A 24,394-nucleotide genomic window follows, 5' to 3' on the forward strand; every position below is an offset into this window, starting at 1 on the left:
TATATTAATAAATTGGTGAGTCACAAACCACTATTATTAAATGACAAAAATAAATTCCTTTGGTTTAATGGTTCTGATTACCTTTTAAACAACTATGTCTCAAATAAAAAAAAATTCACACAGTGGATTTTATTATTATATTTCTTAACCGTCGTTGAACAGCCGACTCAATTTTGGGTTTACAACTACTAATGTTCAACTCCATACCCTTGTAATTTTGAACCAATGCAGAAGACAAGGGAACTCCTGGTGGATATAGTATTGGGAGAAATTTGCCTTTGTGGAGGACTTTTTGATGGAACTAACCCGCATTAGCGTTGTATGGAGAGGAAGACCACGAGAACCTTCCACGGTTAGCCTGACGGCAAAGGGACCCTGGCCCATGATCCGTCTAAAATTGAGAATATTTCACGTCACCACTGTGTTCTGAGAAAGCCAGATGCGGATTCGTATCGACCAGCCATCGCTGGGATTCGAACCCGGTCCACCTCATTGGAATGCAAACGCTATCCTATGAGCCATCACGGCTCACGCAGAGGATTTATCGTAAGACACTTTTTCCACTAGATCACTGAAGTCAAGCATCGCTGGCAGAGGTCAGTGAACGGGTGGGTGACCACTTTGATCAGAAGGGAACGAGGGTGCGCAGTATGAATGCTTGTTAACTGTTCTCCCATGAAGTGCTCGACTTCACAAACAGGTCGTCTAGATACCAATGCAGGGAAGCCATCCCATCTGTAAAAGAACAAAATTGTGATGGCATGACTCAGGGATGCTCCCATATTGTTGCCAATAGCAAATTGTGTAGCTCTAGTGCGATGTAAAGTACTGCTACTCAAGTAAATAAATAGCAAATTAAAATAAAAAAATATATATCATCACAAATTAGCTCAAAAACTATATTAAAATATACTGTTAATATTATAAGGTATCATGGAATTCAGTCAATTCAGAATTTTACATTGAAATCTGCAAAAGTTTATTAATTTTTGCGATATTGGGTCCATTGAGAAGTTTCTTTGCCCGGAGGGTTCTAAAAATCATTTCGAATCAGCTGATTGTTTAAAATTTTCTGATATATACAGCTGTTGTTCTTAATTAAAGTTTGAATAAATAAAAATTCTTTTATTGTTTTAAAATTAATAAAAAAAAACTTTTTTCGCACCTTTTAAAACCTAGGTGACTCTTATGCTTATTCCATGTCTCTTATGTACCCCATGTTAGTGCTTACAGTTAAATTCACAACAAAACAATAAAAAAATCACTTTCAAACGGAAAAGAGAATTTACGTAAGCTACTTTTTAATTTAAGACATTTTTCGATTCAAGAGCTTTTATGTATTTTGATTGATTCATTGTTGTACAATTATGCTTACTCTATGTTTGCATGAATAAAAATATTTCAAAAGCATGCATGTTAAAGACAAAATAAATAAAACAAAGTGGCTTAAGTTACCTCTAAATATGATGTAACTAAAACCACCAGTACTAATTAAAATGTTCGTCCGAAATCGATTTTTTTTTCTTATTACTATTTTAGTTAAAATTTATTATTATTTTTCTGCATAACTAAATCGTAACTTTTATCTAAAATTATTTCAATTTAAGTTGATACACTGTCAATTTAAAAAATTTCTAATACAAGAGCATTTATGCAATTTCATTGATTCATTGTTGTATAATTACGTTTACGCTATGCTTGCATGCATTAAGAATTGTTTCAAAGCATGCATGTTAAAGATAAAATAAATAGAACAAAGTAGCTTCACCCCTAAGTATGAGGTAACTAAAGCTACCAGTACAAATTCAAATGTTCACCCGAAATTTGATTTTCTATTTCTTTTTACTATTTAAGCTAAGAATTAATATTATTTTTTGTATAATTTAATTAAAACTTTTATCTCAATATTTAATTATTTCAATTAAAATTGATACATTCGTATGATTCATATAAAATGGAGTTTTCCAGGGATATTTCTAACAATTAGAATTTTTTATACGATGTGTTATACCATGTATAGCACAATGATTATACGAATCGCGCCCTCACTGTTAGATACACTTTACAGCAGAATTGATCACGGTTATTTTATAGGACTGATTCTTCTTTAAAACACATTACATGATTGATATTACATAAAACATAATTTAAATAGACTATTCTATTCAGCCTAGAGCATTATTTTGTGGAATTTCAAAGTCACTTTTCCCGAAACCATTTTTTTGTAAATATGTCAAGTCGTTAGAATATTCATATAACTGTAAGAGACAAATTTTTTAAAAGAAATACCAACGGTGTTGCAACAAAAAGTCCGTATCGTAATTCGTATCGTTCGTTCGTAAAAAGTTAACATTTTGCAAAGATAGGTGCGCACCATCATCACTAACTTTTTTATTACATCCTACAATACACATATTTAAAAGGATCTGCTTTTTAAAAAAAATAGCACAAACAAAGTTGCAAAAAAAAAAAAAAAAAAAAAAANATTAAGTCAACAACAAAATTATAACATCGCCATTCCAAAAAAAGAAAAAAAAGAAAGAAAAAAAAAAGAAGGAAATAAAAAATAATAATAAAAAATAAAGAAAATTAAAAAAAGCGAAGTTAAAATAAATAATTTTTTTGCAATGCTATTTGCATCGTCACTATCTTTTATATTACATTCAACAATGCATAAAAGGAAACGTGCATTTATACTGCCATACAATAGCTATTAATATATATAATTTATTAATATATCAGTTATTAATATGATAATACAATTAAATATATATTTCACGATTTGGTTGTTACTTTTTAATCGAGAGACTCTTTAAAATCAATTCCATAGGTAATTAAGTGGAATAGACATAAAATTTAAATAAAATGCGCGTCGATGAAATTCTTTTTTTTCAAGAATCACTTCTTTTTTAACATCAGTTTTCTGAAATTCTATTTTAATGTTAATAGTATTTGCAAACGAAAAAAAAAAAAAAAATATAGCTGTCAAACAGCTTTTCTCGAAATCTATTTTGAAACACGTTGTTTTTTCAATTGCACGACAGTATAAAATATGCTATTTCTTTCTTACCTCCACTTATAATGCCTTTAGCTAAAGTTTGCGCCATTCGTCCAACGCCAATAAAGCCAATTCGCATTACACTTTTATCGTAAAGTTTTGAATACATATTTAAAACTTCTCGTATAACTAACAACAGAAAAATACTGTACTAGACACACTGTTTTGAATGAAGAAACTTTTTGTGAATGTCCTAGAATTATTGTCTTATGATAAAGTACAGTCAATATTGACGGCTATAAAATTATTCTACAGGTGGATTAAAATAATCGTTCTACAAAAACATTCCATTTACGTGAATATAGGTCGAAAAATGTAAGTCATACTTTTTGAAAATAATCGTAAAAATGTCTTAAAATTATCAAATCGTCACTGTAGGTTGTTAAACTCAAAACAGTTGTTAACTAGTTTCAGATTATGAGTAATAAAAACATATTTTTATTATCTTATCACATTATCACAACTTGCAATATGCATTATCAGTTATTGAACTTACAGTTCACAATTTTAATGGATTAAGCTATATATGCGTTTTGTGGTTTTGAGTAAATAATTTAAAACTACACGTTTCTCGGTTTTTAAAATTTCTTAAAATCTATTTTTACTGTAGTTTAAACTGATAACCGATATAGATAACTCTAAAAAAATCTTTTGTTTATTTCATACAAAACAAAGATACTTCAAAAATCTAAAAACAGGCAACTATATCATATTTAACTACCTATCAAAATCTCTTGATTTCAGAATTGTGTTGGCATACTTTTGTCGCCACAATTTAATAGAGAATCTGAATAACCGCACGCTTTATAGCTCAAATTGTGACTTGGTGGCCGTCTTATATCGAGAGCTACTGCCAAGTAAAGTACGTATCTATCATCGGTTTATTTGTGAAAATTATATTAAAAAAAAGTTAAAAGAATGTTTAGAATTTACCCTCTACACCCCTTCGACAGTTCAGTTCATTGGGGGAGAGAAAAGGCCTCTGAAGCGCTGTAAGACTTGTAATCCAATCCCGTTACGGCTCTCAGTTCCACAGAGTTTTTTAAAATTTTTTTTTTCATTTAAGAAAATGAGCTCAGATTATTATACAACGTATATGTTGGTAAAAGAGCAACAACTTGCATAAATCCAAGATGGCGCAGTCAGTAAGGCACTAAGCAATCAGTGTGATGGTCAAGGGTTCTATCCCCGACAGCGGATCGAAGTCCATTCAGCTTTAGATCGATGGGTACCACTTTGTTAGGGAAGTAAATACGACCAGTCCGCAATGTTGGCATGTTGTTGGTCTCAAAATTTTGGAGCCTTAACATCCTTCACCGTCCTGGCTTACAAAATGGCTGTTGCAAGAGTGCTTCAAGAGGACAACATCCGCGATCGTCGCCCGTATATTTGAGTTAAATTAAATTTAGTACTTCGAGTAATAATAGCCAATTTATGTTTCTAAAAGTAGCCAACTTGTTTTTAATTTGTTTCAAATTGTAGGGTTAGGATAGCATCTTGATTATTATCTTATAAAACTTGTACATGTCTAAAAAAAAAGAAGAAGAAAAATTTATCTTAAAATGATTAAATTGATTTGAATTCAAAAATCTTTTAAGTCATCATCAAAATCTGATGCATTTTAAATTAATTCGTTTTAAAACCTTAATATCGATGTATGTACAGAGCGAAAAAAAACGGGATTCTCTCTGAATAACTTTTGATTTTATAATTCGATCTTCACGTTCAATCTTAATGGTTCGAGAGGGTGACCTCAAATATGCTGATTAATTTGTGTAGGTAATATTTTAAGTTACGAAATCAGACGGAAAAAAAAACGTACTTTTTCTGAATAAATATTCCCTTTTATTCGACGAATTCGGATTTCTAAGAGCTCTATTTTTAAGTCAATTGAAGATGCTTGCACATGGTTATAAATATCGTTTATTCATGCAAAAAATAATTTTTCAAAAATATTTACTGTTTTTATTGAACATAAAAACATTCGAAAAATTTTTTAAAACTACGGAATAAATTTTTTTACATCATTTTAAAGAACGTAAATTTACATGGTAAAATACAAAATTTGATCGATATCGATCGAATAGTTTCTAAAAAATCAAATTTAAAAAAAAAATCATCTTTTTAAAATTTGATTTCTCTAGAACTAATAATTACCATATTTGAGGCACCCCCTCGAACCGTTAAGATTGTGTCTTAGAACCTGTAGATCCGATAATTAGATCAAAAGTTATTCAATGTGAGGTTTTTTTTTTTGTTTAGCACATTTTTTGTTCACGCTTGCTTTGAGTGGATAATCGTTTAATCTAATTTTGCAATAAAATGATTGAGAATAAAAGTGAAATTTCTACAGACGAAAAAATACTTTATAAAGTGAAAGCTTGAGAAAATTTTGAATTTTCACTTTTAGTAACAGGCGACTCAAAGAAGACAAATTAAAAACAATAAGATCTAGCAGGTACGAGTGTTCTAGTTAAAATATGAACAAACATATCTAAATAATAAGAGGAGTAAAAAAGTTTATAGTTGTTGTCGTTCATTTACGTCGCACTAGAGTTGCACAATGGGCTATTGGCGACGGTCTGGGAAACATCCCTGAGGATGTTCCGAAGACATGTCATCACAATTTTGAACCTCTGAAGAGGAGATTGCACCCCCGCGCTAGCCCGACGACCTGCAGGCGAAGTCGAGCACTTTACGGTAATACAGTTTAACGCGGACCAATACCGCACACCCTCGGTCCCTGCGCAGACTGATCCAAGTGGCCACCCACCCGCACACTGACCGCAGCCAGTGATACTTGACTTCGGTGATCTGCTGGGAACCATGTCTTACCGATCAAAAAAAGTTTACAGATTGCACAAGTTTGGATATTAACGAACTGTTCGATGATAAAGGTGACCAAAAAAAAAAAAAGGACGAGGGTAATAAATACATAAAAAGTTAGATTTATAATTATCAATGTCTTATTAAGAATGGAGGACAGTAAAAGATGACAGGTAGCGATATATGGCCGGCAAACTTAGGTACGGACATTGACAAAGAAAATTGCAATTTCGTACCTCACGGCCTACAAACAAAATAAAATAGTTCAATTCCAAAACATTATAAATCGTGATATTTTTTCGGCTACTTCGAATTTCTCTAATCATGGGTACCACTAAAGTATAGGCCTTACTTCATTTTACTTTTGTATGTTATTCGTTTATAAGGGTTAATGTTTTTCCGACTTCGAAGCTCGAACCTGCGACCTTCTCTGTTCGGAACTTTGATCTGTTGGATAACTCCGGCCTGTAAAATAGATATTTGCTGAGACGGGTTTGCGAATTAATGCCCGCCGTTGATCAACTGTTCGTATTTAGAATATCTTATGAAACCTGTGAAAAAGATATAGCGGTGGTCGGGATAGCTTGGTTGGTGGGCCAAGTCTGAGAGATCGTAAGTTCGATCCCCACCAGCCGAAGACTCCGCGTGCATTAAATGTTGACTGGTTCACGCTAAATCTGTTGGGGTCAAAAAGTCCTCCAAGTTCCCAAAGCAATCAAAACCTTTAGGGGTACTGAATTGGATCGTGATCATTCTCTGGATTCAGGTCAAAATTACGATCTGTGGATGAATGAATGGGTCAGCTTTATAAATGGGCTGTGATGTGTGAGTGGCTGAAATCGTATTCTTGGCAATAGATGGAACGGCTAAAAAACAAGAAACGTACCATCTGCCTTAAATTCGCTAGGTTTCACCAAGCAGGTTCGCTAATATTGGCATTAAAAATCTAATCAGGATCTAATGGTTTCCGTATTTAATTCAAGATTTATATCTGCCACCTCTGTTAGTGTTTTTAACAGTCATCTGAAACATTGTAGGAAACTATGAAACGGCTTTTTGTATATAAAAATCACTTCATAAACATTAAATAACACATTGACCTAAGGGAAATATGATAATTATTTTACCAATTTTTTATAAACCGTAAATATTAAGTTAAAACAGTTGGATTATTCTTAAGGTTTCAAAAATTTAAAATGGTTTATAAAATAAACATGAAAAAAAAACAACATTTAAATACTTCATTCAATTTTAGTAAGGTTTAGTTAAAATGATACAGATTATGTAATATTGGTGTAGTTTTAGTAACACGTATAGGATTTTTTTTAAAGGTAGTACGCAAGTGGTGCAATATTGAACGGAAGATATCCTTATAGTCACACAGCTTTAAACATTTAATTAATGAAAAACTATGAACGTCATTAAAAAAATACACTTGTAATGGAAATTACATTAGTTAAAAGAGACTTAAATTTTTAAGTTTGTATTTTAATTACTATGCCCACAAAATTCTTAAACCTGTATTTAAATTTATAAACAGACAGAAATTAAGCAAGACATTTTGAGCTTACAGATTTAAACTTACAAACCTGCATTATAAGTTAGATACTTCAATAAAATGAATGAATTATCGAGTTTGTGAGTATTAAAAATGTTATTTTAAGAAAAAAAGCTTATTCCGACCATAAAAAAAAATTATCAATACAAAATGTGCTAAATGTTTTTCATTTTCACGAATTTTTTGCTATTTATTTAGGAAAATATTCTTGATCAAACTATATCAAATAATAAATATCTTGATCTATCAAACTATATCAAAGTAATAAACCGATTTTTCTTCTAATATTATAGTGGTGGTAATTATCCAATCCAAATGCCGATAAGACATTTTGTTTTAGTTGAAAATATTAAATCAATAATAAGAAATCAACGAAAGATATTCAGTAATATTATTGTTTTAAAATATAAAATTACACCAGTCTTACCTCCAATTATTATACCTTTGGCCAAAGTTTGCGCCATTTGGCCCGCCCCAATAAAGCCAACACGCATCATACTTTTTTCAAAAATCTTAGAAAACATGTAAGTCAGTCTCGTTATACCATTAAAGGACTTCACAGAAATCTGTTCGATACAGCCAATCCGTCTTTAATCCAATAAATGATGATCCAACCAAAGAATTTAGTGTCTTAAACTATATGAAGATAACACATATGATAACAGATTTTTAGAGGGAGACAAAGTGTGATAACTATTATCAGGGGAAAGATACATTGCTCTCCACATTGTGGTCACGTTTTTTTTTTTTCCTTCCTTCCTGAACTTTTCGTGATTGCGTATGATGATAGTTATTTTAGTAAAGAGAGTATGAAATTTTAGGATTCTTAATCTAATTAATTATACATCAGATCCGCAAATAGCCAAATACGACTAGAAAACGTTACCATCGTGTGATAATTAAATTTTATGAATATTATAAAAAAAGATTAATATAATTATATAATTCAGTGAAACAATAGAATAAAAAAAATTTAAAAACTACGTTTTAAAGCGACTAAAAAGGTGAAAATAATTTTATTTTAGTCACACAAAAAATAAAAGATACATCATTTTGCAAAACAGGGGGNAGGTACAAGTTTATAGTCCATTTGTAAAGCATAATTTTTAAACATTTTTGCTACTTTCTTTGTTTTAGTTTTAAGTCTATTGTTTGTTTTTGCCGAAAAATGGTTGACCTTAAATAGATATTAATAAAATGGAGATACATTTTCTTTGTTGACCATATAGCTCCAGCTGAAATTTGAGCACTTTACGTAATCGGGAGAGGTTGAGATTTCCATTGATGAAAAATTCTGCTAGCAGAGATCAGAGAACGATTAAAATTTGCAGTGTCATCCACCCCAGAGATCCTATTGAGATTTGAGTGATTTACTCAGTCGGAATTTTGATCAACTATAGTTAACTTTGGTGATAATAATGGAATAAATTCCTCGTGTAACGGTTTAAAAAAAAAAAAAAAACGGTGAAACCTGCATTTACAAGCTCCAGTAGAGATTTGTATCAAGTTATCGGAAAGCGGTCGAAGTTTCGATTGTGAGACTCCTTTACACAAAACCGAATTAAAAAATAAAACGAGTGAAACTTGCATTGTTATTCACAAGCTATAGTAGAGTTTTATATGATCTAGTTAAGCGGAAGGAGGTCAAATTTTCGATTGCGAGACTCCTTTACACAAAATCGAATAATAATAATAAATAAAAAAAAAACGAGTGAAACTTGCATTGTTATTCACAAGCTCAAGTAGAGATTTGCATGATCTAGTTAATCGGAAAGCGGTCAAAATTTCGATTGTCAGACTCCTTTACACAAAATCGAATTTTAAAAAAATGAGTGAAACTTGCATTGTTAATCACAAGCTCCAGTAAAGATTTGCATGATCTAGTTAATCGGAAAGCGGTCAAAATTTCGATTGTGAGACTCCTTTACACAAAATCGAATAAAAAAAAATGAGTGAAACTTGCATTGTAATTCACAAGCTCCAGTAGAGATTTGTATGACCGAGTTAATCGGAAGGTGGTCGAAATTTCGATTGTGAGACTCCTTTACACAAAATCGAATAAAAAAAAACGAGTGAAACTAGCATTGTTATTCACAAGCTCTAGTAGAAATTTGTATGATCTAGTTAATCGGAAGGCGGTCGAAATTTCGATTGTGACACTCCTTTACACGAAATCGAATTAAAAAAAAAATGAGTAAAACTTGCATTGTTATTCACAAGCTCCAGTAGAGATTTGTATGATCTTGTTAATCGGAAGGTGGTCGAAATTTCGATTGTGAGACTCCTTTACAAGAAATCGAATTCTAAAAAAAATGAAAATGAGTGAAACTTGCATTGCTATTCACAAGCTCCAGTAGAGATTTGTATGATCGAGTTAATCGGAAGGCGGTCGAAATTTCGATTGTGAGACTCCTTTACACAAAATCGAATGAAAAAAACGAGTGAAACTTGCATTGTTATTCATAAGCTCCAGTAGAGATTTGTATGATCTTGTTAATCGGAAGGTGGTCAAAATTTCGATTGTGAGACTCCTTTACACAAAATCGAATAAAAAAAAATGAGTGAAACTTGCATTGTAATTCACAAGCTCCAGTAGAGATTTGTATGACCGAGTTAATCGGAAGGTGGTCGAAATTTCGATTGTGAGACTCCTTTACACAAAATCGAATAAAAAAAAACGAGTGAAACTAGCATTGTTATTCACAAGCTCTAGTAGAAATTTGTATGATCTAGTTAATCGGAAGGCGGTCGAAATTTCGATTGTGACACTCCTTTACACGAAATCGAATTAAAAAAAAAATGAGTGAAACTTGCATTGTTATTCACAAGCTCCAATAGAGATTTTTATGAGCTAGTTAATCGGAAAGTGGTCGAAATTTCGATTGTGAGACTCCTTTACAAGAAATCGAATTCTAAAAAAAATGAAAATGAGTGAAACTTGCATTGCTATTCACAAGCTCCAGTAGAGATTTGTATGATAGAGTTAATCAGAAGGCGGTCGAAATTTCGATTGTGAGACTCCTTTACACAAAATCGAATGAAAAAAACGAGTGAAACTTGCATTGTTATTCATAAGCTCCAGTAGAGATTTGTATGATCTTGTTAATCGGAAGGTGGTCGAAATTTCGATTGTGAGACTCCTTTACAAGAAATTGAATTAAAAAAAAATGAGTAAAACTTGCATTGTTATTCACAAGCTTCCAGTAGAGATTTGTACGATTGTGAGACTCCTTTACACAAAATCGAATTTAAGAAAAAAAAAATGATTGAAACTTGCATTGTTATTCACAAGCTCCAGTAGAGATTTGTATGATCTAGTTAATCGGAAAGCGGTCGAAATTTCGATTGTGAGACTCCTTTATACAAAATCAAATTTAGAAAAAAAAAACAATAAAAAACACAGAAATTTTAAAAAGTAATATAAAATGACAAAAAAGCTGGTGTTTAAAAAAATTCCTCTAAATAATTTTTGATTTAAAGATCAGGTTTATCACGTATATATCATGCAATATTTTTTCTAAAAGGTATCTCTTAAGTACTTATGTTACGATGTTTTTTGTTGAATACTTCATTTAATACATGATATTGTTGTTGTTGTTATTTTACGTCGCACTAGAGCTGCACAATGGGCTATTGGCGACGGTCTGGGAAACATCCCGGAGGATGATCCGGAGACATGCCATCACAATTTTGATCCTCTGCGGAAGGGATGGCACCCCCGCTTCGGTAGCCCGACGACCTGCGCGCGAAGTCGAGCACTTTACGGTAGCACAGTTTAACGAGGACCAATACCGCACACCCTCGGTCCCTACGCAGACTGATCCAAGTGGTCACCCACCCGCACACTGACCGTAGCCAGTGATGCTTGACTTCGGTGATCTGCTGGGAACCGTGTCTTAACGATCAGTCCACTGCGGGACTAATACATGATATAGAAGCGATATTTCTTTCACATTTTCCTGCAACGTTCCTTCCTGATAAAACACCGATCGATTATGAGTTCTTTACGGTTTAAAATATTTTCAGCCTCACGCAATATCCTCGGCAAAAAATACTTTTACTGATAGTGTATGTCAGTCGACGAAAACGCTTACTTCTAAGGGTTTTGTCAGGAATGAATGGAATTTAGAGTTCAACGGCTAGAATTAGAAATGTCGATCCAATTGTAAACAACATAATTTTTTTAATACACAAAGTAAAGCAATCAAACGCTGTTACAAACTAAGTTTGGAGGTAAATAAAAGCACAAATTATAATTAAAAGGGAACAAAAATCACTAGAAGTTTCAAGGTTGTGGTTCGTATATTTACCTAAACAAGTTTAAACCCTCCAAGATGTCAGAGGAAACACTTGATGGAGGATATTTTACAATATTCGCACTCCGTATGACTCACATGTCCAACATATTTGTTCCCCAGGAAAAGTTTTTTTAAAGAAATAAATGTTGACGCAAAAAATGCCCAGGGTGCGTAGCTAAATCTGTCAACAAAAAATAAACTCCTTTAAAGTACTTTTTAAGTACTATATGCATTAACAAAATGCAAAATAATTTTCAAAGCCTTTTCATGATCATGATAAAATAACTAGTTTCGGACAAATAACTCTTTTTTTGATTATATTAGCCACCATAGAATGATCGAGAGATTTTTCAGTTCGATTTCAGAGGGAGAAAAATGAAATTGAGAATATCTTGCAAAATACAGCAGAGTTGCACATGAGAGTACAAGAATCTCTCCGAATCCCACTTAGTAGACGCACATGCAAACTTCCAAGTATTTCATCAAATATGTAACATGATTGGCGCTATCATACGTTACGGACCGAAGATACGCCGAAATGGATTGTGAAAACCACGCTTTTGCATAATACACAGCGAAAATCGACATCATAAAGAGAAAAAAAACCTAATTTTCGAAAAGGGAAAATTAAGCACTTTTTAAAAACATCCCATAAAAAAGCACTTTTAAAAAACGAAAATAAGCACTTTGATGCTACGCACCATGGTGCCTCCTACCCCGAAAAAAGTAACATTTAAATGAAATGTGTGACTTTTTCACATTTATTTTATTATACATCGTCTTCTCATAATGTTCATGAGTTTGGATATGGAGGTGATTGCAGACAAGATTTTTTTTTCTTTTAGCGAATTCCAGAAATATCAGTTCTTATCTTATCTTTAAAATTCACACAAGTTTCCAGTGTCTCAGCAATTTTTTTTTACAATAGGATGCCCCCCTAGTCTAAATTTTATATATATATATATATATATATTATCTAAAGAAGAAGGCAAAACTTGGTATTTNTATATATATATATATATATGACTGGGTATCTCGATCCTGTGATGTTGTTGATTCATTTACAGCATTTGTGTAGATAAGTTTGTTTTACTATACCAACTCTCTAATGTTCTTTTGTTTTTAAACTAGCTTTGTTGGTCACAACAGTTACAAAATTATTTATAGTCCAGCTTATTACACGTTTACTAAAGATTCATACCTTAAGAAACAATAAGGATTTAGTCTAATAGTAGCACTGTTCTGTTATGATTCTATAACTTCTGCTCCAGGGTAAAACTAGGTAGAATCCGGTTTTGCCCCCCACCCCTTTGATGGGAGTTTATACACAGCCCACTGACACTGTAGTGCAGTGAAAGAAGAAAACTACATCAATAACAAAGGTTTTACAGACCCAAAGACAAAATTTATTGCAGGACCTGTCTTTTGAGCGCATGAAGTCAAATTTTAATATTTTGTAGAATTTTTGAAAAATCCTTACACAAAATTGTAGTTTTTACATAATTAATAAGACATTTTCTGAAACTTTATTTTAAAAACTAATTAATAAACACTATATTTTTTGGTAAGAAATTTCGGCCGTGCCCCCAGAAGCCTCGAGACAATGATCCCTCTCCTCTTCCCTTGAGTACAGCCATTACGACATCAAAATTAAATTTCTTGAATAATTTTCAAAAATTGTCATATAAAATAGAAATATCTGCTCCATTCTCGCTGAAATTCCAGTATTTCTGAATTTCATATAACTGCAACATATGTCCGACCCCATTAGTGGGGAAAGACACCGATAACTTTTAAGGAAGGACAATTGCACACAACTAAACAATGAATATCTTGCTTAAATCTGACAGTTTCTAATTCAAGCAACAAGCCTTTGAAATTTAGAAACCTGGTCTTCCCTGCCTTCTCTTACCTTAGATATAATTTAATTCCCCTATACATTATTTTCAATTATTTTGGTATTTTAAAATTACCAATTCATCATAAACAATTAACCAAATATGCATTTATAGCAATAGTGAGCCAAAATTTTTTTGCTATGATCCGGAACATCAGTTAAAAGTTTATATTGAAGCTATACTTTTGAACAAATTTGAAAAGGATTTTAAGTCTCATTTACAATAGCAATCTTGTCATTTTTTAGTAGTCGTTTTGCTCCCTTTTTCTTTCTTTTTACAAGTAAAAGACTCAACTCCTTACCCATCAACATTGAAGAAATAAAATAATGGAGATTTTATTAGTGACATTTTTTAAGCTACGAGCAAAGTTCTGATAAATCATGTAAGTCGAATTGGAAATAATATAAGCACTTACGATTCGGGAAGTAATAAATATGCATATAAATCTCAATCTAAAGAAGATTTTTTTAAACTATTATTTATAATTACTTAAACTATAAACACTCAACATACTGCAGAACTCGCCCATCTGTTGAAGAATAAGAGAAGTATTTTTGCCATCATCGGATATTTTATCCCAAAATTATTTTTTTAAAAAATTTCTTCAACAAATATGGAGAAATTTGAGAATAACGGATAAACAGGAGATAGTCGTAAAATACAGGAGTCTTTGTTGAAAAACTGGAGACTTGGGCAGGTATGCAACTCTTATTTTACAATAAAAATACAAAAAAAATTTTGATTTCGATTCAAATGATACAAGAATATTATTTGAATAACTGTTGCAGAAATAACTTAAGATAAGAAAATTAAAATGGGGAAGGTTTGCTAAAGAAACTGATTAGGTAACTTTTTAAAATTATAATTTTACATTTTTTCAAATGCAACTTTTTAAAACAACATCTGCGGTACAATGAGTGTTTTCTTTTTACTCCTACAAGCTTCAACATGAAATAGTAATTTAGAAACAAATAGTAATTTAACACTAAAAAATCATGTATAATTAATTAGACAAAATATATACATACTTTAAAGTCGAATAAAAAAGTAATTGAAATGGAATATCAACTAATAATTAGTTTGTGAAGTACACAAGATAAACTTAACTTTATTAAGTTACAACATAGCACTACAAGCAATCCAATGACCAAGGTCTTCCTTTCCCCACCCCCCTTTTGTTATTGTTATGTTTTCGTACCATTGGTAGATGTTAAGAACAAAGTTCAGTAGTTTGTTTGTTTTATTTGAGAAAATTTTATTTAGCCCACCCGTTACAAATCTATATCTCTGAAATGATTTTATTATTATCTTTAGAGGGGGATTGTTAATTAACCCCTTGACATACGAAGACGTCTGGGAGACGTCATTTGTTTCTTATGTCAAAACAATATTTGACGTGTCTCAGACGTCTTCAACACAGAGATGCCAACTTGCTCCGGACAGCAAATAAATATTTTAAATTGGTAGTTTATCAATTGCGATTCTTGGTTTAATAAATTCAATTTGGTAGATTTTTACCCACCAGTATCTCTAAATAACTTGTAGGCTTATATAATTCACCACTTTATAACTGTTATGTCATGCTATACTTTTTAAAAAGCAAGCAAAAATAGTCAAATATTTGAAAATTTAGTTTGCAGTTATTTACCGTTTTTTAAAAATTATTTTGGCATGTCCGGAGCAGTTGGCATTTCTGTCAACAATCCGCTGCGAGTTGTTATTTACAGTGCAATCAAAGATCATTTCTATATCAAGAAATTAATTATTCCGCACAGTTTAGTTTTAAAATGATAAGTCAAGGTGTAAAAATTGCTAAAACAAATCAAAAATAGGGTTAATAAATTCTTACTTTATTTAAATTGCTTAAACTTTATAAAAGTCATTTGCTCTTATTTACTCTTTGATCAATATTTTTTTAATTTATCTCATTTAATTTATAAAAGTGCATTGTGCTCCCTTCTAATTATAAAATGCAAGAGGAACATATTTAAAATAATTACCTTTAAAAGTGTGCAGTCTTCTGAGTGATGTACATAATAATGTTCTTTTGCTTGTTTTTTTGCGTGTAAAAGATATAAGTTTTTATCAAAAATTAAATTTGAAAATAAATAAAATAAATTTTTAAATTAAAAAGAAAACAAGTAATAAGAAAAGAATAATTATAAAATCTATTTTATTCGAAATCTCACCTTATTGGATTAATATATATATGAAACAAAAGAAATCAATTAACTAATACTTTTATAAAATTGAACAAATGTCATGATTTGCAAAGAAAAAAAATTGTACCAAAAATTAACAGCAATACAAAAATAATAATAATGAAAAAAACTTAACACTGTTCAAGATATAACCATATTTTAAATATTTAAAAGCACTCTTAATATTGAATAATAATAACAAAATGAAACATTAATATATGTATATAAAAATGCATACATATATAGCGCAAATGAAAAACCACAATAAAAAACATTTATACCGACTCTTGAAAATGTTATATGCTTAATTACTAGCTTTAACAATGAATCTGTTTGAGTTTAAATAAAATGATACTTAAGTCATTCTATTAATTATGTTATTCTAAATTTGTAGAAACAAAGTCAAGTAGAAGTGCATGAGAAGAAAAAGAACATAAAATTTAACATCCTAAATAACTTTTGATCTAATGATCAGATTTTTGCGTACTAAGACTCAATCTGAATGGTTTGATTGAGTGAAACTAAATATTCTAATTAATTAGTGTCAATGATATTTTAAGTTAAAAAAAATCACACACAAAAACATACTTTCTTTGAATAAATATATCTTTTCTTTTCCTGACGGACTTGAATTCCTGGACTTCTGCAATCTGTGAAATATGATCCCAAAAGCTTAGTTGGGACAGCAGTAAAAAATTTGGACCCTTTAATCTAAATCTTAATTTCATTTTGATTCGTGTATTTTGCCATATCTTGGGACTTTTTTGAGCAAATCGAAATTTTTTTGCACAATTATTAAATTTGTTTACACAAATTAATTTCCATGCAAAAAATTATTCACAAAATTTAAAATTTGAGCGAAATTGGTGGAACAGTTATTGAAAAATCAAATTTTATGAAAGTGATATATTTAAAATTCAATTTCTCAGGAACTATTTAACTGATTTTGTTCAAATGTTGTATTTTGCCATATAAAATTACATTCTTTATAGTCATGTAAAAGTTTGTATACCTTGCAATTTAAAACTTTTTGACTGACATCAAATAAAATAAAAAATAATTTTTTGCTTGGAACGATTTCTGGATAAACAAATTTTATAATAGGGAGCTAAAATTTTTCAATGCACTTAGAAAGTTCCTGAGATATGGCGAAATATTGCAAAAAAAGAAAATTAATTTTAAGGGGTTCAAACTTCGGACTGCTCTGCTAGCCATATTTTGAGGAAAGTAATCAAAATAAATCGTAAAAAGGTATGTTTGTTCAGAAAAAGTACGTTTTTGTGTCATGCGGTAATTAATTAGCATATTTGAGGTCACCCCAACAAATCATTGAGTCTAAGTACATAAAAATCTAATCTTAGAACAAAAGTTCTAGAGGGTGCTTTTTTTTTTAATTTACTGTACATATGAACTTACAAAATAGAACTGAAGAACAAAATCACATGCTGCAATCAATCTACTATTTCAGGTGTACAATTTAAACAAACAAAAAATGAAAAAGAAAACATTGCTACTAAATGAATACTTAATTCAATGGAGACCATCTACTATGTATTGTTTTAGTTTAATTGAGAGCAGTTTTATTAAAAATAATACTAAATAATTTTTATTAAACAGTAATGAAACTAGTAAACTGTCCCAAAATATTTTTTTATTCCCTGCTTATAAACAGAATAGAATACTTAGAGGACATAAAAATCATTGTTTTGAAGAAAAAATAATGAAAAAAAGAAAATGAAAAAAAAAAAATCAATTCAAATCGTTGGANAAAAAAAAAAAAAAAAAAAAAAAAAAAAAAAAAAAAAAAAAAACTTTATTCCAAACTAAAAAAAAAATCTTTTAATTGACTTTTAATTGCTTTTTAGTCTTTTGAAAACAAGGAACACATTTCACGTAAATTTGGTTTTGAAAACTAATGGCATATTAGTTTTTTGCTTTATTAAGAATGTCTCTTTAATAGGTTCATTTTACAAAAAATATGTACAATCTATATAAAACGTAACTTTATACACAACAATTAAAGATATTAGAAAACTTATGTTTGATTTGTGGTATGGAAAAATTTGATATAGAATAGTAATCAGGTGAAGTAAATACAAGATTTATTTTCGAATAGATTAAAGAGAATTTCTTAGACAATTTAGAAAAAAAATTGCATCATATTACCCCAGCAATCTTTGCGAATTTGGCCAAATCTTATAGATATACTTATTTTCATTTGCATACATTGCAATTATTCCTTAACTATAAGTCACATTCATTAGTTTATATACAGTAAATACTAGAAATGTTTATTAAAACCTTATTCATTTAAAACAAATTTATAATTCAGAATAATTTTAAATTATTAGCTTAAAAAATTTGTTTATTAAAGATGATGAATTTAAATGCTTATCTTCTTACTCTTTGCAATTCTGAACATAAAAACTCATATTTTGAGCAGCAAACTAATTTTCTCTCGGTAGAAATACCATAAAACAATAAAACATTACAGAGTAATGTTAATTAGTAATAAAACGAATCAGGGTTAAACATTTTGTCAGCTTTGCTGCAAAAAATAATTTAAGCATTTCTTACATTACATAAATACATTACAAAAAAACTACATAAAAAAAGAACTTTTAGGTGTTTACTAGACAATCAATAACTTGTGCTACAAAAGATAAGCTAAAAGAAGATTCAGTTTTATAAATATATTTCACAATCATAAAGAGGTCAGGACTCTTACAATTTGTAAACCCAATATGATTAAAAAATATAAAAGGTGACTAAAAATAATAATTAAAAAATTAGCATAATTTGTAAACACTGCTAAATTGCAAATATTTTTCTCTATCCTCAAAAAGTAATACAGCAGTGACTTTACTTATGATATATTCTTGAGTATACTCAAAGAAGATTATCCCCAATAAAACCTTAACCTTTATATCAACAAGAAGTCTACTTTAGTTAATTTCCTAACAAAACATTTCATTGAGATATTTGTTTACAATTTGGTTATTATTATTAATTTTAAAATATTGTAATAATAGAACACTAATGTATTTAGTTGTGAAACAAGTAGAAATTGTGGTTGTTGATACAAGAATTTATACTGCTAAAATCAATTAAGATAAAATCCTCTATCCTGAAAAAATAGTACAGTAATGACTTTACTTATGATATATTCTTGAATATAACCAAAGAAGAATATCCCCAATAAAAACTTAACCTTTATAACAACAAGAAGTTTACTTTAGTTAATTTCCTAACAAAACATTTCATTGAAATATTTGTTTGCTGTTTGGTTCTTATTATTTTTTTAAATAATGTAATAATAGAATACTAATGTATACAGTTGTGAAACAAGTAGAAATTATAACAAGATATTGATACAAGAGTTTATACTGCTAAAATCAGTTAAGATAAAATAAAAATGACTAAATGCTTATTTTTCTGGAATTCCCAGCAAAAATATAAAAAGAGAGAAACCACACGTACGTATAACATTCAATATCTACCCGCAACATAATTAAACTGATTTATTGGCCTCTTCCTCTGTTTCTTTAGAGCGCAAAGTAGCAACTTCAACAGCTGTCATGAGAGAACCTCGGAAGCAATTTTTCTCCAATTCATGAATACCCCTGATTGTAGCACCACCAGGAGATATAACCTGATCCTTTAAAAGCCCAGGATGCTGACCAGTCTCTATAACCATTTTTGCTGCTCCCTAAATTGACGGAAGAGTTTCTTTAGAAAAACATTAAACTCATTAAGGTTAGATATACTCTTCATGTCATTAAAACAGTACAAATATAAATTAATTAGCTTTCATCCTACTCAAATTTAGAAGAAAGATAAAAATTAATTGAGTGACTCTTACGGGATTTGAGAAATTAATCTGAGCATTTTAAAATATACATTAAGGATAAGAAGAAATACATATCTTTTTTTGAAAATAAAATTGTTAAAAAACTTAACCAAAGGAATTATAATTACACAGTTGTTCCTAATTCATAAGCTTGCAAATTACATGCTAAATTAAGTGCCAAAACAGTTTTAAGAATTAAAAAATGACGGCATAATAAAAAAAAAATGTACCTCAATAAACAAGTTTCCAGTCGAATAACTAACTTCAATGAATAGGAAAAAAATTAATAACTTAATTTATTAGAAGTGCAATGAATAAAATTGCAATTATTACTCTTTTTAAAAATATTAGTATTGAGCATATTTTGCATTTGTAGGCACAGTTTAAAGTTTTGATTATAATTTCTGAATATATTTCTTTAATATGGCAAATAACAATGTTAAACTATGTTTTAATAACAGTGCAATATTAATTTTCAAATACAATAATAATGTTTAAAACTCACAAGTACTGTATGTGCAGCTAATTTCAAAGCTACACTTTTTAGTAAACCCATTTTGACACCTCCATCAGCAATAGCTTCAATTGCCATCAGTACCTAAAATTTAATAATGACAATTATGGAAAATTGTTTTTCTTCCTACTAAATTTCAGAGCAAAATAAATTACATTCAAAAGACATTATACCTGCTTAGACACCAGTACAAAGACAACAAGTAGAATTTTTAATAGTGAAAAAATTCAGTCATTTAAAAACAGTATTATTCAATTAAACTAAACACAAAAGAAAATTTTTTTTTTTAACAAAAATCTTAAAATCAAAGCAATGAACTTTGCTAGTTCATTAACATGCGATTTGATAGAAATTGTCTAGATTTAAAAAAAATATTAAAAACCTACATACTGATAATGTTACTTAGTTCAGGTAGAGAAAAATGAAATATCAATTAGCCCATTACTATCTTCTCTTTTTCATCAGACTGCGTAGATTTTATCAAAATGTTTAGGCAAGCTAACTGAGCCTTTTGCACTTCTCATGTAAAACAGTACATAAATATCTCTTTTTCATTGAATAAAGGTAAAATTTTTGGTGAAAGTATTGTTTTAGACTCAGTAGAATAAAGTAATTTAATAAAATATTTTGAAAACAGCTAAGTAAGTTTTGAAGCCAGATGAAATATTTGAAACTATAAAGAGAATATTTAAAATATACCAGCTTTTCTTTTTCATCATGCATTTTTTTTCCTCTAAAAATTTCAATCAAATAAATTTTCGAATGACTTAATTGCAACATGGCATTGGCAATAATAATGGTATTAACAATAGTGGGTAAATTAACACTTTCGTAACATTGCACCAGTGTTTCAGAAAATGGTTCAGTGTTTCAGTTCTAAAAAAATTACTATTGATCATGCATTTTCTACTTTTAAATGTCCATAATATAAATATTTAATAAACTGCAATGGAACATAATTTTGTTTTACACAAAAGAAAGTAACACGTTGAAGAATATTTGTAGTTGATACTTAATACTTCCACTTATTTATGAATTATAATCTAAGCACTTACAGCATGAATGCTTATTTATGCAAGAGATCACATGAGTAATACAAAACAACTCTGTAAATGACGCTCATTAATGAATACTCTTTTTTTAATGACATCTAATATTCTCTGATTTATACTTAAAATAGGAAATTGTCAATGTAGGTGTGAATGTCATTTTTTTTTTTTGACAAATTAACGCTAGGCATATCTGAATGTTTACATAAATATGCATTAAAAAAAATTGGGAGTTTATTTGAGTTTGAGAATTATGAGAACTGGCTTATGAGTACTATCTAACTCAGAACTTTGAAGAATACTGAAATATTTCCTTAAATAGTGTTACACATAAGCCACTTTAAAATTGGACAGTACAAAATACATAAATTAATACTTATATGTAAAATGATAAATAAAACTGACAATCATAGAAATTATTTTCACAAAATATAAAATGAAATTATGATTTATTTTTTATTTAAAAATGTGTGGGCTATATGCGTACTCTCTAACATTAGTGGTTTCTGTTCAAATTTATTTTTTTCTAGTGGTAGTAAACTTAGTACAAATAAAATGTAAAAATTTTTTTTGTCATAATTAAAGAACATGATAAATTACAGGAAGAAATCAGGATATATTTGGAACAGTAAACAACTACTACTTTCAAAAAAGGCAAACGACAAGTTGAAAAAAATAAAAAGCAAAACTTGTTTTACTTTTGCATAAAATTAAAATAAGTTGCATAAAATTTTTTAGCAAAAGAAAAATAACATGTACTATTTTGTTTAGAAGAAATTTTTTTTACAACTTTATTGATGAGCACTAAAGTGCAATTTAGTGAACCATTAGTCAACATACTATTTAAGAATGCTATGATATAATTACCACACTGCTTGATGGAATCAATCATTCTTAAAATCAGATGAAAAGAAGTGTGAATAATTATGAAATAATAAAAACATACTCGACAAGATTTGTTACTGCATTTACTGTAAATGACAAAGAAAGTGTAGGAGCCCCGAATATATCACCATAAAAATTTGATAATGTAAAATAGTTAATTTAGTTTTCCTTTCAATAGAATGACAGAATTCTCAAAAAGTTTGAAAAATATTGAGTCCTGCAGGAAACGCTATTTATCAGAAGCATGCATATAATCAGTGGATAGTGGCAAAATTTGAAGTATTGAAATTTTGCGATGTTTATCAGTATTATTAATTAAAAAGATATTGAATAGAAAATATAAATCTTTCGATTATTCAAGTCGATCATTTTAAAATTAGCATTTTTATTCATTGAAAATAACATGTCACCATACAAAAATTAGCAGGGGTCTGTCGAGGTTTTTCTAAAAGGTACCTATTTTGTTAAAATTTAGACATAATTTGTGAAAAATTAAAAATTATATTAAAAAATCAATACAAAAACATGGTAAAAATATAGATTTATCGTTTCTTAAGAGATACAAAAATAAAATTTTAAGAAAAAGTATTTTGTGAAACTGCCGTTTTTCCTAAAGTTGAATTTGTGAAACTACCGTTTTACCTAAAATTGAATTTGTGAAGGTACCGCTAAACGGTATTAAATTCGGCCTGGAAAGACCCCTGATTAGGAACATCAGGACAAATGATTAAAAATCATTACAAAATAGTGTGCACTAAGAAAAATCAGGACAATTACAAACCCTGAACTTTGTCTACCTGACCTTTGATATACATCTTTAAATTATATATATGAAGTAGTATGAGAAGTGGACAAAATTCTTTTAATTCTAATTAATTTAAATATTAATACACTTTCTTTTATCACTAGGGTAAGCAATAACTGAAACTACTGAAGATTCTGTAGTAGTTAAGATAGTATGTCTTGAGACACAAAATTTGACATTTTTCAAATATGCTGCAGCTTTTTCAAAGGAAACATTTAAAAATTTAGTCATCATATTAACATTTGGTCAGGTAAAAATATGCAAATTGTTTTAAAATTCAATATTCAATAATAAGAAAAATGAAAGAGGCTTACAAAGGCTGGTCCAGCACCACTAACACCAGTCACTGCATCCATAAGTTTTTCTTCTGCTTCCTCAGTAAAGCCGATTCCAGAAAATATTTTTCGCGCTAATTCAGCATCACCTTTTCGTGTATGCTTCCCACAGGAAAACACAGTCACTCCAGCCAAAACAACAGCTGCTGTATTTGGTGTGCATCTGATCACACGAGACATTGGAGGAAGAATCTAGAAAAGGCAACAAAATTTATACGTGGTAGGATATTCATTGATTTGTCTGTTACTTACTATATAAATCAAAATAGAAAGAAAACATTACTATATTTTAATAATAATTTAAAAAGTTAGAAACACAAATCAAGCAAAAAACAAAAAAATTTCTAAAGATATGTATGTTAGCAAAACAGCGCTTCATCAGGGGGCACACTGTCTGCCAACACACAGAAGCCTTTCTGTTTTCAGTGACATCAGAATAAGGCAAAATTACACTACAGAAAGGCTTCTGTGTGTTGGCAGACAGTGTGCCCCCTGATGAAGTGCTGTTTTGCCAACATACATCTCTTTAAAATTTCTTCATTTTTTGGTTGATTTGTGTTTCTAACTTTCTAAATTATTAAAATAAGATAAATTTGGTTTTAGCTGCTTTTAGCGCTTTATCCATTTTGACTTATTATTTTAAATGTCATTTTCTTATTTTGTCTTTTTCTGAATTTGTGTAAATCAGTTTCATTCCCTGATTAGATATATTTACTAATATTACTCTATATTTTAAGAAGCCACAAAACTTATTTATATATCATAGTACTGAAAGAAAACACAAATAATTAAGATCAAAAGGAAAAAACTTCTTTGAAAAAAACGCGCTAAAAAGCAGCAGAAATTTCAGAAAAAAGTATCAATACAAAACAAATGAAATAAAACAAAAATACGACCACCGAAGCCGACGTCTTCAGGGGGTACCGGCCCCGGTAGCCATTAAAAACAAAACCATTTCTATTTGAGGGAGAAGCAAAAGCTTAAAATATCTCCCTCAGTACCCCGATGGTTTTGTATAGAGGTCCAGGAAAAACAAGATACATTCAAAAGAATAAACAAATTACGAAAAGAAAATCAATAAAAATCATCAGAAAATTAAAAACTCACAGTCACAGGT

The 24,394-nt window shown here is 29.7% G+C and overlaps 2 protein-coding genes across 3 annotated transcripts in view; both read right to left on the bottom strand.

Annotated features, from left to right (window-relative positions):
- The window catches only part of LOC107452833 (pyrroline-5-carboxylate reductase 2), a 41,356-nt gene extending 33,272 nt beyond the window's left edge, over window positions 1-8,084 (bottom strand). The window contains exon 1 of one of the 2 annotated variants that reach the window (XM_043047243.2): window positions 7,870-8,084. In XM_043047243.2, coding sequence (XP_042903177.1) covers window positions 7,870-7,966 — 97 coding nt within the window. In that variant the 5' untranslated portion in view covers window positions 7,967-8,084. Of the gene's footprint in view, window positions 1-3,070; window positions 3,245-7,869 lie in introns of those variants that run through there. The other variant, XM_043047244.2, reaches the window with a different exon arrangement.
- An 11,062-nt stretch (window positions 8,085-19,146) lies between these two features.
- LOC107452841 (pyrroline-5-carboxylate reductase 2-like) overlaps window positions 19,147-24,394 on the bottom strand; it is a gene marked incomplete in the record, with an annotated part of 25,962 nt that continues 20,714 nt past the window's right edge. The window contains 3 exon segments of the mRNA XM_071186016.1: window positions 19,147-19,548; window positions 20,195-20,287; window positions 23,257-23,463. Of these exon segments, the coding sequence (XP_071042117.1) occupies window positions 19,351-19,548; window positions 20,195-20,287; window positions 23,257-23,463 (498 nt within the window).

The sequence above is a fragment of the Parasteatoda tepidariorum genome, chromosome 9 (genome assembly GCF_043381705.1).
Source record: "Parasteatoda tepidariorum isolate YZ-2023 chromosome 9, CAS_Ptep_4.0, whole genome shotgun sequence".
Lineage (NCBI taxonomy): Eukaryota > Metazoa > Arthropoda > Arachnida > Araneae > Theridiidae > Parasteatoda > Parasteatoda tepidariorum.